The sequence below is a fragment of the Acomys minous genome (assembly GCF_964271855.1).
Source record: "Acomys minous genome assembly, chromosome: 12".
In the NCBI taxonomy this organism is placed as follows: domain Eukaryota; kingdom Metazoa; phylum Chordata; class Mammalia; order Rodentia; family Muridae; genus Acomys; species Acomys minous.
In genome coordinates this window covers 87,802,403-87,820,249 of record NC_140493.1, presented here as the reverse complement: position 1 = coordinate 87,820,249, position 17,847 = coordinate 87,802,403, and the positions used below count along the sequence as shown (strand labels likewise).

General features: G+C 42.5%; 1 protein-coding gene across 2 annotated transcripts in view; it reads right to left on the bottom strand.

The window, feature by feature from the left end:
• Window positions 1-1,279: 1,279 nt before the first annotated feature.
• SPOP (speckle type BTB/POZ protein) overlaps window positions 1,280-17,847 on the bottom strand; it is an 82,553-nt gene continuing 65,985 nt past the window's right edge. For both annotated transcript variants that reach the window (XM_084749945.1, XM_084749946.1), the window contains 5 exons: window positions 12,995-13,172; window positions 9,524-9,579; window positions 8,926-9,048; window positions 3,755-3,897; window positions 1,280-2,572 (listed from right to left, as the gene is read on the bottom strand). In XM_084749945.1, coding sequence (XP_084606071.1) covers window positions 2,428-2,572; window positions 3,755-3,897; window positions 8,926-9,048; window positions 9,524-9,579; window positions 12,995-13,172 — 645 coding nt within the window. In that variant the 3' untranslated portion in view covers window positions 1,280-2,427. The remainder of the gene's footprint in view (window positions 2,573-3,754; window positions 3,898-8,925; window positions 9,049-9,523; window positions 9,580-12,994; window positions 13,173-17,847) is intronic.

Here is a 17,847-nt window from a genome sequence, read left to right as displayed (position 1 = left end):
CTGAAAGCACCTCCATCCTCAGGCCAGAGCTGTGAGTGAGGTTCAGGAAAGCAAGTCTACTTCACCCTGCTGGGAGTGCTGAGGAACAGGCCAGTGGAGGCACCTTTCTGGGGCTTTGTTCTTACTATTCCCAGAGGAAGCAAGCTTCACTTCCAATTTTGTACCTAAGCACTCCAGAAATGGAACTTCCTCCATTCCTTATGTAAGCGTCAGGATATGACATGAGACGATCTGGTGCTCGGTGCTCGTGTGACCTTAGGCATGCACCTTCCTAGGCTTTCACCTTTTCCAGCTACAGACCAGCACTACCTGTCACCTGTCTAACCAAACTTATTGAGAGGTTAGGAGGGTCAAAAGCGACACAGCAGATGAAGGTCTTCTGGGAACCGAGGATTACAGAACGAACAGACACAGAGGCAGTATGGGCAGAGGGGATGCTGTGCCTATCTGGATCACTCTATCTATGCACCTTGGAAGTGGGGGCCAAGTGACTGGCCAGCAGCCAGTACACAGGGAACCACACCCTTCTTTACATAGGTCACACTTGAGAGGAAACTGGGAAGGGCCACAGAGTGCAACAAACAAGTCCTACTTGGGAAAAAACTGCCACACTAGCACCTACATACCCAGACCAGTAGTATACAATGAAAACTGAAAAGTTCCCAAGAGTAAAGTCACTGAGAGGAAATGGAATGTGAGAAGGGCTGAGGTTCCATTTAAGGTTAGATGATCAACCTTGGCCAAACAATGTATTTCTAGTGTGTCCCGTTGTCTGGTCGGTGCTGTGAAGCTGGGAGCCCCATGGCATTCTTGGGAGCTCAATGGAAGTTAAGACCTTAGCTTTTCCAGAAACACATTAGTCAATGACAGGACCCATCAGCGACAACAGTTTCCCTTTATTTAATCTCCATATTCATGTTCCCTAAATATTTTTTTGTATGTTGTTAGGTGAAAGGAGATTGGGGATTAGGTATTAACACATGGGGTGCAGAAAAGCCCACTACAATTGCTTGTCTTGGCAGAGGAGGCCCTGGTCCCAGCCTCTCATCAGGATGTAGTTGGCATATCCTCAAGGAGGACAAAAGACTGGCAGATGCTGAGCTCACAAAGGAAACTTGAGACTATGGAGAGTAAATAAATCCCTATGCTTCTCAGACTTTTCAAACATAATCCCTGCAAGATGAAGATCAAACCAGGGCTTCAAAATCCCATAAGCAAGAAACTGAGACCCAAGAGACAAGCCAGGTGAATGAAACAAAAGACCAGAGATACCACACAGTACAAAATAGTAATTATTTATATTTTCAAAAAGAAAAAGTTAACATTTGGAAGTCTCCCCTTTGGAAGAGGGGCTAATCAGAAGTGACAGGACTGGCTCCTATGCAGGCGACAAGTCAGGTACAAACAGCCAGGCAATCTGGGCTGGGATTCTTTTCACATAGCAATAATAATAAAATTTCCTTTTCTCTTCTTTTTGTTTTATGTATTTTCTGGATTTGTTTCTTCTTCTTCTTCTTCTTTCTTTCTTCTTCTTCTTTTTTTTTTTTTTTTTAGAAAAAAGGGAAGGGGAAGGGAAGAAAAAATAAATTCAGAGAAAAATGCCAAAAAACCCATTTTCCACAATATCTAAAAACAGAACCATAGTTCTTGTCAAGACAGTATGAATTCTGGATGAATTATTTTTTCCAGTTTTCAACACCAATAAAGATTTTTGCAAAAGCTACTACCATCAAAACACTCATCTTCCAGATCGGATAACCTCTTTCCCCCTTTGCCTTTACGTGTCACTTTTCATGAGAAGATAAAAGGATGGGCTCTGTTCTTGCAAACAGTAAGTGCTAACGAGAGAGCTCTTCTGATACTTGTACGGTAGTAAGGAATTTCACAAATATCCAAGGTTTAGCACAGTTGGAAGGACTAAAATTTGCTTCTTTCAACATAAATACTACTGGAATCCACATACTGGTTTTTGAAAAAATTCTTTCTTCTTTCTTTTTCCCTTCTCTTAAAACTAAATGTCCATTTGTTTTTTGTTGTTTTTTGTTTTTTTTTCCTTCTTGCTCCAGGTACCTGACGATTTGTTCTGCTCAGTCAGATGCAGGCAGGTTTCTCCCAAGTACCACTGCTGGGCTGTGCTTGGGGCCAGCGCCTAAACTGAATCCCAGTGTCAAACTTGGTCAGGCCAAAGGGAACACGGTGAACAGCAACAGGGTTTTCATTAGGCTGAGTGGCCCCGAGTCCTGGGCCCTTCCCTCCCCCCGTTCCCCTAAGTTATTTAGTGCTGTTTTAAAGTCTGGGTCATGGTGCAGTCTTTCCCCCGACGCAGAGTAAAAGCTCCATAGACTGCGCTGTCTACCTGGTAGTCAGTGGCAGCAACAGTGGCTGCTGCTTCTGGAAAATAAATGGAGTCTCACAACTGGCAGGATCTTAGGATTGCTTCAGGCGTTTGCGTGGGGGCCCCAGGAAAGGGCACTGTGCTGAAGCCAGAGAGCGGTAAGCTTCAGCCACTAAGTGGGGATGTGACACCACCATTGACTTCCACCCAGAGGTCTCCAAGACATCCGAAGCATGACTAGGAGAAATGTGGAGAGAGAGGTTACCACAGAGGTGTGCAAATGGACCAAACAGCTACCTAAAGAGCCCACTTCTCCAGTGTTTGGTGTAGAAGGGGTTAATGAAACCAGCACTACCCAGACTCCTTAACACGTACAAGAATGTGCATGCTAGACAATGTGCAGACCCGTAGGCTGGGCTGTAGCTCTTCTAATTTCCAAAACATGGACTCTGAGGTGCTACACTTTCATCAGACTCTTCACATTGTTGATATTTATATTCCTAGGTGCTAATAAAGAGAATGTCCAGCTCTGAGCTCCACCTGGTGTTGCCATTTACAAGTCTTGCTGACTACAAGGCACATGACAGCCAGGGCCTATTTGCCGGCCAGAAAAGAGAAAATAGGCACCTTTTGCTCAATGGCTGTCACCTTCTGAAAAGTAGCAGGCACTTGTCTACCACACAGTGAGCCCTGAGCACAACTGGCACTTTTTGGTCCTTCCCTTCCTTTTCTGTCTCAGGCTAACACCTTAGAACTAGTCCTAGAAGATAGTACTTCCCTGTATTTGGGTATTTTCTATATTAAAACTGTTCACTCATCTACCTGAACATCTTAGACATGTTAACCCCAAGGCTGTTGTGAAGGCTTTTCCTCTCCAAATTTTTCTCCCCATCAGGCAATAAACCTGTCTTAGCTCCTGTAGAGAGTCCTGTGGTGAGGTCACCTGTCACTTGGAATGAAGTAATAGGTCTCGTAGATTGTTTCTTTTTCAAAATAGTCTTTAACAATCAGTTAATGTCCATCTCTTCTCTTTCCCTGAACCCGCCAGAGACTATAAAACATATTTTACTAACTCATAAAAAAAATAAACCTTTATTTTCCTAGAATCTCTCTGTCTTTTGTCTTGTCAGTGAAAGCAAAGTGAGGTTGCTGTCATTTGGGCACACAGCTTTTCCAGGCCAGCCAGTTATCACTGCTCAGTTCCACCACTGTTTGGAAGTAGGTGCTTCACTCACAACTGGAACCAATCCATGCAGGCAAACCATTTTTTCACACCGTTGAGCTGAATGAAAAGATGAAAATTCTCTACTTTCTACCAAAAGGTTAAGGAAGCTTTGCTCACTTTTTACTCACTAATTCAAAGTCTTTCTTATTTCTTTATCCCTATTATTCTGAAAGGACTCTGAAGATGCTACTCACTAGTTGATGAAATCCACTGCCTGAGTTTTCAGCTGATCTGCGCTGTGGAGGTCAGCCAGGATGAGAATTTCTGCGGCATTCTCCACAGAGAGGTTACTGCAGAGGGCATCCTCACACATGACCTTCAAACGCTCCAGGGCATACTGTAAAACAAGCAGTGCTGTTGTCAGAGCAGCATTCACTCAGGGCTGACTGCTACTTTAGTTGTTCCCTTTAGTAGTGCTGCTGGATAACTGAAGAGAATTCCAGAGCAGGAAAAGCCACCACCACACCCTGGAGGCCAGTTGCTTAAGCTTGAAGTGAAGAGAACTCAAACAATGTGGGTAGTGTCATCAATCAAATTCTCAAGTTTACCTGTTAGAAAGTGGCAATCAGAGCAGACTTACATCTAGAAGCTTGCTCTATCACCTGCCTCCCTTAAACAGCCACCACCCAGCCAGACAGTGAGGCACTAGGCAGCCACATGCCAATAGACCGTTGTATCACAACTTCTGCAGTTCTACTGCTTTTAGCAACTGGACTGAAGCACAGCTCTTCTCCTCTTACTCCTCCTCCTTCTTTTTGGTTCTCTGAGACAGGGTTTCTCTGTGTAGCCAGCTCTGGCTGTCTTGAAACTGGCTGTGAAGACCAGGCTGGCCTCGAACTTAGAGATCTGCCTGCCCCTGCCTCTTGAGTGCTAGGGTTGAAGGTGTGCACCACCACACCTGACACAGCTCTTTTTACTTAAGCTTTGTCACTACCCTAGCAAGATACCCCAACTGACCTATCAAGCTGTGAAAAGGGATCCCGTGGTGGTTTTCACCAGCATCTCTGACACACACTGTTCCTAAGTGAGGGTGAACCAAGGGCTTCTTTGAAACAGAAAAAGACAAATCAAGTTCTATTTTTATTGGGGTTGAGGTTAAGATTCTTAGGGTAAAAGGACAAAGCAGGTTTCAGCTTTAGTTTAAACACTTCTATTTCTAAATAAACACCACAACATTCTGGAAATGGAGGATCTAGGTTAATGCTGGGTACACTGATGCTACTCTGCTACTTGCTCTCTAATATAGCATGGCATTGATGAGGAATAAAGGCATGGAATACAATGCATTAACTAGTTTATGGGCTTTCTAGTCTCTCTATAGGGCCTCCATCTTCAGGGCCTCAGAATTCGAGGACACGATGCCCCTCCAGGCCGAATCATGGCAATCAAACCAAGACAATTTTATTATGAACTTCAGGCAAGGAGGGATACCTGCTGGCACTGTGATCTCCTGCAGCAAAAAGGAATGTTATTGGTTTTGGTGCCACTTTAATTTCTTACATTTAAGTAGCTGGAAAACAGTTTCCACTGGAAAAGGGGAAATGACACTAGATAAACAAGAAATGAGGGTGCTGGGGAAAGCTGAGTAGATGTCCCGTCTTTCTACTGTGCTGGAGACTGCCCCTCTTGTCCTTCTTCACACATTCTTTTAAAAGGGTTTCTGCTGTGCATAATTAGACAAAAGTAGCCATTCTTGTCTCTTGGGGGACAAAGTTTTTTTTTTTTTCTTAATTATGCTTCTGAACACCCTGCCGAATGGCAGTACTTACTCAGGAGATTGAGGCTGTGTCTCCTAGGCCTGGCCAGCGTGTTTTGTTTTGTTTTTGGTCTAATTACACATGTCCCCAGGAGATTGGAAAGGCTCAGAAGAAGCTGTTTCAGCCTCTTGGGTAAATTGTAGATGTTTAGATCCTTCCATGAAAGATTTTTCACTCTGTTTTCTTAAACTCACAAAGAGGTATAAAGGTAAAGCATGCTTTCAACTAGGCTTGGAGTGAAGGCTGCCAGTAGGAAACAGAATGGAATTTGAATGGAATTTGAAAGTGTACCCCTCAGTTACCAACCTCCCCTCATTTTTTTTTTTTTTTACAGGACAAAGTTTTTCTGTATAGCCTTGGCTGTCTTGGAACAAGCTCTGTAGACCAGGCTGGCCTCAAACTCACAGATATCCCCTTGCCTCTGCCTCTCAAGTTCTGGGATTAAAGACGTGCACCACCACTACCTGGCAACATCTCATTCATTAATTTATAGCTCTATTGAGATTCAACTTTTCCTTTTTTTCAAATCAGAAGGAAATATGCTGCACTGAAAATACCACCCTTCACCATGCATTTTCAGTAGGTTACCAATAGGTTCTCTGGCTGAGAATGAAAACCCAGAGACATACAAGTTTTAACTTTGGCTCTAAGGATATATAAGATTAAGCCTCAGTATTTCTGTCTAAAATGTAGGCTTTGCAGTACTCAACATACTTACAGGACCCAAAGACAAGACAATAAAGACCTGAGGTGTATAAGCACAAATGATCGCTTCACTGGAAGCAGTGGCAGGTCAGACAGAACCACAGCAACTCTATGACATAGGCTTGGGCCAGCCTTGGGAACACACAGCTATATCCCAGTACTCAGGTGCTAAGGAGGACATCTGTGAGGTCAAAGCTAGCCTGGGCTACAGAGCAAACCATCTTAAAAATAAACAAAAAATGAGTAGTGGGCTGTGCTATTTTTACCCAGTTTCAAGTGAATTATTTTTTCCTGTCTTTATTGAAGCTAAGTTTCTCCTAGTCAGAAAAGAGGTTGACTGCAAGGGCGTGGTGTTGTCATGCTGCTAACTACTAATCAAGTCTTGAAAGGCAGTAAGAAGAGTTACTATTCCAATCTTCAGGAGCAATGACTGGGTCTATATGCTTCACCTTCAGTAATACTCCAAAACACTGTTGTAAGTCCAGGCACCTTCCTCTCTCTTTAGGCACAAAAGGAGGCAGAAAGGGAGACAAGTCTCCAGAGCAAAACCTGGAAAGGCTCTGGTGCTCTCAGAGAAGTACTGAACTCAGAACACTACAGGAAGAGGCAGCACTCCCAGCATCGCATCTGCTTTCTCATGAGGTCTTCCGATAGCAGTAAGTAACAAGTCCTTTCAACTCGTTCACATCAACTGCTCCTGCCTAATATACAGGGAACACTTCTATAGGGCAATTATCAATCATTTGTCCATCTCACAAGTGGTATTTGCACAGGCCCCAGGACACAGAGCCTCTGGGCTCTAGCTGATGTGCCTCTACAACAGGAGGTAGTTCCCTTTGTGTTCTCAGGTCCTCTCATCAGATGTGATTCTTGAGGAAAATGCTTCTGGGCTCAACTATGTTTGGAAAAACGCTATTACTACTTGCTTTCAGAAAACTCTCAGTAAACCAAGTGTGGTGGTGCTCACTTATAATGCTAGCCAGCACTTGGGAAGCAGAGGCAGGAGGATCTCTGAGTTAGAGGCCAGCCAGAGCTGCATATAGAGACTCCATCTCAAGGAGGAGGGACTAAGGAGGAGAAGAATACAAGCCCCGCCCCCAATGAACATTAAGATGCTCTAGTTTCTGCGGAATCCTGCAGTAAAGTGGCAGCTTGCCTTGGACAAACTCAGTAACAAAATGCAAATAAAGTATTCTCTCTCTCTCTCTCCCCTCTTCTCCTCCCTTCCTCTTCTCTTCTCTCTCTCTCTCTCCTCCTGTTTTTTTTCAAGACAGGGTTTCCCTGTGTAGCCTTGGCTGCCTTGGAACTCACTCTGTACACCAGGTAAGCCTCGCCTCTACCACAAAGATACATCTGCCTCTGTCTCCCGAGTTCTGGGATTAAAAGTGTGTGTCACCACTGTGTGGCTGTTTTCTTGCTCTTTTTTTTCTTCTTCTTTTTTTTTTTTGAGACAGGGTTTCTCTGTGTATCCCTGGCTGTCCTGGACTCACTTTGTAGACCAGGCTGGCCTCGAACTCACAGCAATCCGCCTGCCTCTGCCTCCCAAGTGCCTCCCACCGCCCGGCTTCTCGCTCTTTCAAATGACATTTATTTGGAGCTGGAAAGATGGTAAGAGCACTGACTACTCTTCTAAAGGATCCAGGCCGAATTCCTAACACCCACATGGCAGTTAACAATTGTCTGTAACTCCAGTTCCAGGGGATCTGATAACCTCACACACAGACATTCAGATAAAACATTAATGCACATGAAATTAATAAATAAAAACTTAAAAATTAATTTAGTTGGGAAAAAAAAAGCCAGGTGGTGGGGGTGCACACCTTGGGAGGCATAGGCCAGCGGATCTCTGAGTTCAAGGCTAGCATGGTCTACAGCACAAGTTCCAAGACACCCAAGGCTACATAGAGAAACCCTATCTCAAAAACTGGGGGGGAAAATCACATTCATTCATCCATTCACTTACCATGGAGGGCATGTCTGTACAGGTCAGAGGACAACTTGTGGGATTCACAGTTCCTCCACTCTGGGAACCTAACTCAGATCTTCAGGCTTGGTAGCAGAGCACCCTTACTCGATAAGCTACCTATATATTCTTTTTGATAGTTTGAATGTTAATGAAGTAAAAAAAATCTTTTGAAAATTATAAAGTACAATGCAAATGTGAGCATTCAAAGAATCTTTCTTTTTCTTCTTCTTTCTTCTTCTTCTTCTTCTTCTTCTTCTTCTTCTTCTTCTTCTCCTTCTTCTTCTCTTTTTTTTCCCCCTTTTCTTTTTCGAGACAGAGTTTCTCTGTGTAGCCTTGGCTGTCCTGGACTTGCTTTGTACACCAGGCTGTCCTTGAACTCACAGTGATCCACCTGCCTCTGCCTCCACGAGTGCTGGGACTAAAGGTGTGTACTACCACACCTGGCTGAATCTTTATTCTTTTTCTTAAAAAAGTATTTATTTTATTTATTATGTATACAACACCCTGCTTGCATGTGTGCTTGGCTGCAGAAGAGGGCACAGACCTCATTATAGATGGTTGTGAGCCACCATGTGGTTGCTGGGAATTGAACTCAGGACCTCTGAAAGAGCATCCAGTGTTCCCAACCTCTGAGCCATCCTGGATCTTTATTCTTGATGGGGTTAAATTTAAGGTAGAATAAGAAGAGGGGTGAATTTCAAACATACCCTTCTTTCTCATAGTTAGGGTGACCCTGATAGTTTACCATTTAGAGCAGGACACTCTTAGTACCAAAGGGTTATAAATGGGTTGGAACAACATGTATAAATAAGATTGTCCTGCCTAAGTTAGATGTATGTATGCTCACTTCACCCACAATACCAACATATAAGCCTTTCACAAAACTGGAGATATCACAGTAACACCTGGTACAATCATTTTCCTATTCATCTCTTACCTTGTCAGCAGCTGCCAGCAAATCATCAGCCATTTTGTCAAGGTTTGGTGCCTTCCCCGTGTAGATGAAGCACATCATTTCCTTAAAAACTTCCGGTTCTACATCGTTAATTTCAACCCGATTCTATGCCAGAAAAACCAAAAATGAGAAACATCCCAACAAAACAAAATCCCTAAACTATATAGTTTTGGTGAGGAAAGAAGCTTGTATGAGCTAACAGCTATCATGGGTAGAAGACGCTTTTCTGTGACTGTTTATGTGGCAGCCTTCCTCCCATCACTGTGTACTACCATTACTTTCCCAAAACAACTACATGTGTGATTTTTTTTTTCTTTTCTTTTCTTTTTTTTTTTTTTAAATCTCTGGACTTTGTAGTATCCCAAGCTGTTCAGATGTCCTACTGAGCAATACATAAGTCCACTTCATCTGCGATACTCCCAGACCACCTCTCTGCTCTCACTCTTGAACAGTATCTGTTCAAGAAACTGTACTTTAATAACACAGCAAGAGAAAGAATTAGGAAAAACAATCTCCAGACTAGGAAAGGTCTGATTTTAATCACTGAGTTAAAAAGACGCATGTCCATCCTGTTACAAACCTTTTTGCTCTCCTCCATTTCATGTTCAAACATGGCACTGAAAACTGGAGATCGAGCTACAAAGTAAGAGGGAAACAGTAAGATTATCACATGGTAATTACTCGATTACCACAGTAATAATGAAGATCTTTGTTCTTTTTATTTGTTTGTTTTGAGACAGGGTTTCTCTGTGTAGTCTTGGCTGTCCTAGACTTGCTTTGTAGACCAGGCTGGCCTCAAACTTACAGTGATTCGCCTGCTTCTGCCTCCCTAGTGCTGGGATTAAAGGCGTACGCCACCACACCCGGCAAGATCTTTGTTTTTCCTGTCCTGTTCCCCAAGAAATGCTCTTGGACTCAAATTACATCGGAATTATAAAACACATGCTGTCAAACCAGTTATTTGGCAGGCATGGTGGCACACACCTTTAATCCCAGCACTGGGGGGGGGGGGCAAAGGGGGGGCTAGAGGCAGGCGGATTGCTATGAGTTTGAGGCCAGCCTGGTCTACAAAGTGAGTCCAGGGACAGCCAAGGCTACACAGACAAACCCTGTCTTGAAAAGCAAACAAACAAGCAAACAAACATACAAACAAAAGAAATCAGTTATCGGTGTGTCACAACAATGGTTGTATCGACTTTAAAATCCAAATGGAAGGTACTCCATGTCTAAGCAGGGTGTTCTAATACCTGGTTTTTTGGTTAGAACAATGGTACCTCTATAGAGACCACATAGCACATAGTGGGCTCGATGGCATACACTAGCTTGATAATGAACATTTATGGCAAGCTGTCTGTTCCTCCAGCTATGTGTTCTCAGTGAAGTTGATGTCACCCTCAAAAGGCTGTAAAGGGGAATGAAGAAAAAAGGCTACACAGACACACACACACATGCACACACACACCTCTTACTTTCAACCATGAAAAGTAGTAAAATAACTAAGAACTCAAAATTTTTCATGTTGACTAAATGAGGGGTTGGGGTCAAAGTTGAAACTCCCAGCCCTGTACCCAAGAGTGGCAGGACAGATGGAGAGTATAAGAAGGTGGCAGAGACCTAGAACTTTTGGCCTGTAGTTTATGTCAGAAAGAACTAACTTTAGCTCTGTCATTTTCCAGGGAAAAATCATTTAACCTTCTGAACAATCTTTTTTCTTTTTAAATTTATAAACGAACTAGGCATAGTAACGTACACATATAAGGCAGGAGAATTCTTGAGTGTGCAATCAGCCTGGGTTACATAGCAAAGATTTGTCCCATTTTTCCAGATCTCAGACGTGAACCTCAGTATTTTAATCTATTTCAGATCTCTCTCTGTTTTTCATGACAGGGATTCTCTGTGCAGCTTGGCTGGCCTGGAACTTATAGCAATCCACCTGCGTCTCACTCCCGAGTGCTGGGATTACAAGCTTCAGAAGGGTCTGCTTCAATGTTCTTATCGCAGAAGCATTACAAGCTCTATGGCACTCACAGGCTAGTATTTTAACACAGGGAGGGCTTAGGAAGTCACCAGCAGACAGATAGTAGCTGATGCAATGGGAACAGAATACCCAGAGAGAACAGAGGGAGTCCTGAAGCAGACCCTTAGGGCTGGCTGATGTTTGAAGGGAAAGGTGATGAAATGGGAAGGAAGCCACGCAGTAGAAACAGCTGGAGCATGCAGGAGATACAGCTCAGAGACGGAGTGCTTGCCAAGCACACGTGGACCTAGGGTTCAATTTTCTGAGCCATAAAGGGAAAGAACAAGTTAGTTAAAGAACCAGGAGAAAAGTGGAGCATGGAGCCAACTAACACACGACTGAGCCTCTCAAACTTGGAAACTAGCAGCCCATTCATGTAACTTGGGAATTTTGCTTTCCTGGTAAGGAGGTGAATTGAGGACAATGTGGGGAATGGAAGCAGTGAATGTGCTACCTCAAGACATTTAGTCAGAGTGTGTGGGAGAAAGAGAGCACGTGCACTGAGGGGAAAAGGCTTCTGGGAAGGCAGGACGAGATTCAGAGAGCAGAGTACACAAACAATCCATTCTGAAGGTGAGGGATACCTCCTCGCAGGCAGGCAGGCAGGCAGGCAGGCGAGGAATAGTGAGCATCAAGAATGTTCCTACAAAAGAGCCTCTTGGAAGGAAACGTGGGCAAAGGCGTCCTTCAGGAGCTGGAGGAGGTTAGAGGGCAGTGGCTGAAGTCTGAAATATCCACTGTTGGATCCATAGAAAGGCACAGAGGTGAGTGCAGAGGTGGATGGCTCCATGGATAGAATGTTTGCTGTGCAAGTATGAGGACCTCTGTTTGCATCCCTAACACCCACCTAACAACCAGGTGTGCATCCATAGCTCAAGCACTGGGTGACGCCATGGGAGGGACACAAGTAAATCCCTGGACCTCACTGGACAGTTGGTCCAGTAAAAATGGTACGCTCCATGTCACTGAGAGACCCTATCTCAAAAAGTAAGGCAGAGAGCAACAGAAGAAGATATTCAACCTCTGGCCTCCGTGCATACAAGCAAAGTACATGTACTTGCACAGACATGTTTGTCCAACACACTCAAGCATAAAGGGGGTAGGGTGGGGAGCAAGCATGTGAAGGCCTCACTATTCAGGCGGACACTAGCCTGAGTTACTCACTTCCTTCAGCATTGACAATACCTAGCTGAGGTAGAGAATGGGAAGTGGTCACATGACAGGCTGAGCTCATCTCAAGTGTGTACTTTAGAATGACGGCGCTGAGACATCTCAGCAAAGGAGCCCTGGAAGAAGTCTGTAACCTGGAGAGTCACTCGATGTTCTCCTATGCTCTGTAGGCAGAGCAGTGTGTGGCAATGGCTCCCCTGTTCGGTAATGTGAAGTCAGCTCTCTCAGTTCCCCCTCCGGGTGTCTTTCTGGCCTTGAAGGTCAAGGACCTGATAGAACAAGACCTGATCCTCTGGTCAGCAACAATTGTCACACTTTTCTTGTATGTTTCTAGTGAAGAGACAGCTTAACCGCCTGAGGCCTCGGTCTCAGCTTGACTCAGTCTCTAGACCAGAATCTTGTCCACTGCATCGACGCCCACTGCTCTTGGGTACTCTGAGAGCTGCTTTCCCAGGGCAGAAATGTAATGCCTCCGTATAGTCATCATTTATACTCTGAAAATGGGAGCCCAAGTCCACTCGAGACAAACCAAAAATGCTATTATTATGGAGAATAGTCTTTTTGGTTATGAGAACTGCCTTCAGAATATAAAAATACAGTTCAAATATGGTGGTATCTGCCTATACTGCAGTGTGGGCGGGGGCTGAAAGCTGAAGTTTGAGGACAGTCTGGGGAAACAACAAGTTCCAGGTCAGCCTAAGCTATAAAGTGAGACCCTATCTCAAAACACCAAAATGAAAACAAATTTTAAAAATTTAGTTAGGTGCAGAGTTCAATAGATGGTGTTGTTCCAAAGGCAATTTTGTAGCCACGATTTTTCCTATGGCATCAAAATTATAAAGTGAACCATGAATAAATACCAACCTGCTAAGATAGCCTTGTGAGCCTGGAATTCTTGGCCAGCCACACACAAGCAGCAGTCTGTGAATCGGGAATTCTCCCACAGCCCTCCTAACTCATCTGCCAACCGGCACTCAGGAACCTTTACCATGTTCATGGTATTCTGTCCAGAAATGTTGACGGAATCTTGTACTACACTCACCTGTGAAATATGAGGAGACAGAAAGAAACCTTTTGTTAGCAGCAGGTGGAAAGAGACCTTCTACCTCAGTGCTACAGATACTTAGATACCACATTTCTTGAAACCACTCCCACAAATCAAGACTTTCTCCTTTGGATCAATTATTTCCCCATTTATTATAACCACAGTCCTTTATACCATACCCTAGGACAATGACAGCCTCCGGCTAAGTTCTCCTCCAGTTTCTAATAAGTTCCACCCCCTTGCAAAGCCAAGCACAGCTACCAATGAGAAACTGACAAGAACAAATGCTTAATTTTAAATATTTCCCTTACCCCACCTTAAAGGTTACACACAAAGAGCTGCTATAGGTCATCATATAAAACACTCTAAAGATATCTAGTAACTTAAGCCCAAAAGAATTTCACTTAATTTAGTTAGGTCAGAAAACACAGATAAAATTAATTTCTATAGGGCTGGATAAGTAACTGGCATTTCTCAAAGATGTTTGATTAATGACCATGATGGCCCAATACCCGTAAGGACTGAGCTAGGAAGGTCTTCTACTAGGGATAACTGGGCAGGTATACCATAAGTTTTACACCTGAACTCGGTCATTTGTGACAATAATGTTCAAGATGGCCAACTGCAGTTTACACATGCGTTTATACCCCTGGAACAAAATGACAGTGCCAATCATATGGAAGGCTCCAATTTCCCCCTCTGGCTTCAGTAGCATGCTTCAACTAGTTGAATTAATTCAACCTAGACAGAAACCAAGCTAAATTTATAGATGGGTTACCGAAAATATTAGGATGCCAATTATAAGGATCTACAAATCACATTAACATTATAAAATATGTCAGCCATCAAAGAAAAAATAAGATCCCACAAAGCAGTCATTCAATATCTACTGTTTCTCTCCTACAATATATCATGTTAGAAAAGTTAAGTCTAAGCAGAACTCAAGCCCTGAGAATTAACTCCCTGCTCTTCTACTGCTAAAAGTCTGATGAGAAAGACAGTTTAAGAACATCCTTGATGACCCAGATTTGTTTTGACCTTCAAGATGCAAGTCATCCTTTAGCTACAGTCATAAACCCAGAGGCAAAGTTAATGCTTGACCTAAATGACCTACAATCCTGCCTGTGTAAAAGTGAGATATTTACTACCAGGTCAAGAAATGTACTCATTTCTTTAAAACTAGCTGTTATGATCTTGCACAAGGCGGCAGTCAAGTTAATCAATTATGAATGTGCTTAGCATTAGAGCACATTTATCACACATTTTTAAACAGTATTTTAATAACCCAGGACCCAGCACAAAACACCCCACAGAGATCCTCTCTTGTCCTTTGCAAGATTTCTAATTTAGTTCAACCATTTTTTCTTATCAGTACCCTCATTGCTTTGATATAGTATTAACATTGAATGTGAAAGTTGTCTGTTCCCAGTTATAGTTCTAAATACTGGTTTAAAAAAAAAAAAAAAAGGAAAAGACCAATTAAACCAACTTCCTCATAGGGAAAGGCAGGAATCCCCAGGGATGGCCAATGAAGGGAAAGGAGAAAGCTTTTGGCACTATGCTTCTAGTTTGAATTAAACCAGGCTGACAGGAGCCCAAAATCATTAACGCTTAATAGCAATTGAGTAAAATGAACTGGGTAAAATGAATTGGCAAAAACTAAGCTGAATTTCAAATGAACCATGGTTACTAGTGGACCTTCTGCTGGCTAGATACATGCTTGCGTAATGAGTGGGGCCCAAAGACTGCGACACCTCTCAGGAGGGCAATTCTTCTCTCTGGACAGACAGGAACACAGCAGGAAAGAGAATGTACCTTCACTGTGTGAGCCAGGCTTGTTCTGTAGATATATGGATGCTTGGAATCTCCAGAGCTCTGAATGTCTGGCACCTCTTACCAACATTAAATTCGCTTAATTAAAAATAAATTTTAAATGGCACTCACAAATGAGTCTTCAGAGCCCAAACTTTTAACTTAGAGAGGGATTGTTTTCCTCTGCAAATGATGATGCTAAAATGAGACCATTTGGAGAAAAATGAAAGACTTTTTTATGCCTATAAAGTTGACTATGGAGACTCATTCAGAACTGCAGCTGTGAAGATGACGTGACTATGGCATTTATGTCGCTGTATAAATGAATGCATGAAAATGTCTCAGGAAGGCTGTATACTCCCAAGCTTCAAGTTATAGGGAGGGGTCTCACTTTTAAAGTCAACTTCTCTCCATCCCCTCCCCCTTCTCTCTCCCCATTTTTGTTGTTTTGAGACAGGATTTCTCCTTGTAGCTCTGGCTGTCCTGAAACTCCCTCTGTAGACCAGGCTGCCCTTAAAGTCAGACATCTGCCTGCCTCTGCCTTCTGAGTGTGGGATTAAAGGAACAGGCCACCATGTCCAGCTTCACCTTCTCTTTCCTAAAAAAGGACATTTCAAAATAAAAATTTATAAAGGAAATTCCATGAATGACTAAGGATTGTCAAGTGTTGTATAAAAGGGAAATCCACAGAAACATTTAGTACCTATGAAAGATTAAGGACTGTCAAATCTGTACATTCATCTTTATAAATGAAAAAAATAAATGAAAGACATTTTAGTGTCTACTCAACTAAAAATTGAAACTAAGACTGGGAGTGGTGGCATACACCTTTAATCCCAGCACTCAGGGAGGCAGAGGCAGGCAGATCACTGAGTTTGAAGCCAACTTGTCTACAAAGCGAGTACAGGACAGCTGAGGGTATAGAGAAACCCTGTCTCAAAAGAAAAACAAAGAACGAACAAATACAAAACCAAATTGAAACTAAGGAAATGCCACACCACACACTGTTTATAGTGTAGCACATCACTCAAAGCAAAATACTAGCAACAACCTGAACGTCAGTCACTACAAGAACAAACAAATCATACAACCATAGAACAGACTTTTCCCTACATTAATAATGAACTGTGGTTACATGTAAAGTATAAAGCTTGGAAATAATGTTTTAAAAAAAAAGCAAGTCCTAAATGACAACAGTCAGTTTCATATCAGTTTTATAATGCTCAACCAAGTAAATCTGAAGAGTGCGCTCTTCAGCCATACAAAGATGACGGAATAATATAAAACTGAAGTTAACTTCCTTGCTCTCTGGTCAGTGGACAAATCTTCTAGATAAGGGACCAGCATGCTCAGCCTATGTTCACATTACTGAGATCTTAGTGTGATGTGTGTTTATTACATCAATATGCTTTATAACCTACAAAGATGCTGCACATCGAGTTAACGCCTTTGTAGGTCAACAGCAAATATTGGTTGATCCATACAGTGTAAGTAATGCATACCAACAATTCACTAATAAAAGGGAAAAAATTAATAGACATATTTATTTAAAATTGGGCAAAAATATATCTTCTCAGGCAACCACAGGAATATTCTGTGCATGAGAATGGAAAGTATGTTTTAGAAGCATAAATTAACGTCTAGTTATTTTATAAGTGGTATTTCACATGGTGCTTCCTATTTCATTTTATCTACCACCTTAAAAAGAGGACTTTTCCATCTGCATAGGCAATGAGGGGGAATACATGCACCTCCATTGCTAACAGATATTTGTTTTCAATATTAGTAACTGGAAAGGGTTAAAAGAAGCTGCCCAAATTATTAGGGAGAAAATTAAAAATATAATTTAAACACGCTTTTTATGTTCTCCTTTTCATTACCAAAGTAAATATGCTCTATTAAGAAGACTTGGGAGAGCCCTTGCTCTCTTGAGTGAAAGCATTCAACTCCACTGAGTACAGCACAGCAGACAGGAAGTGGGAAATGGAGAGCTGACATTAATTTGCTGCACAACGTTAGGAAAAATTACCTGACCTCTTGAGGCACTGCTTTTCTCAGTGTAACAAGAAATGAAGAAAACAGAACTAATCCAGTTCAAAGGATTGTGATAAGGGATGATTCAAGAAATGCTTAGAAAACATGTCTAAGTATGTTAATTAAACAAAATCAACTTGGAAGAATCACCGTATTTCCTAATAGACAAAAATCACTGAGAAATGAAAGTGAACCCCGTGTGGCACATTATAAACAAGACCACCCACCTGGTAGTTTCAGTTTACAATCTAATTTAAACATTCAGTAGCAGTAATACCACTGAATTAAAGACCCAAAACACACATGCGTGGTTCTCAGTCTTTCACTTTTGGATTCCTTTGTGACCTCTGAGAGCACCAAGAATCTTTGAGGCAGCTGCTCTGAGTGCACATCAGGATAGCACAGAAGTACTGAGCACAGTCTGAAGGAGCAAAGCAGCATGGCTTGCAATTAAATTTCCATGTGCACATCCTTTCATAAAAACCTCTAAATAATTAGAAAATAATTAATAGAAAATAAAATATAAACAGGGATTAAAATAAACTTGTTTATAAATATTCCGCTGATACAAGGGAAACAGGTCAAAGGAATAGGACTTAGATGGAAAATGGTCTAGCTGTGAAAAGTGCTAAGGACTTGGATGAATTGCAGACATTTTAAAAACCCACACATCCAATACACACCCCCACGCAACTGTCTTGCAGTGTTGAATGCTACTAAGTCCACAGAGAGCCTTGGAACAGGAACGAGTCTCACTAGGCACACAACCAAGTATGAGAAGCAACACTCGGCACCTGTGGCCAACTGGGAAGTGTGAGAGGAACAG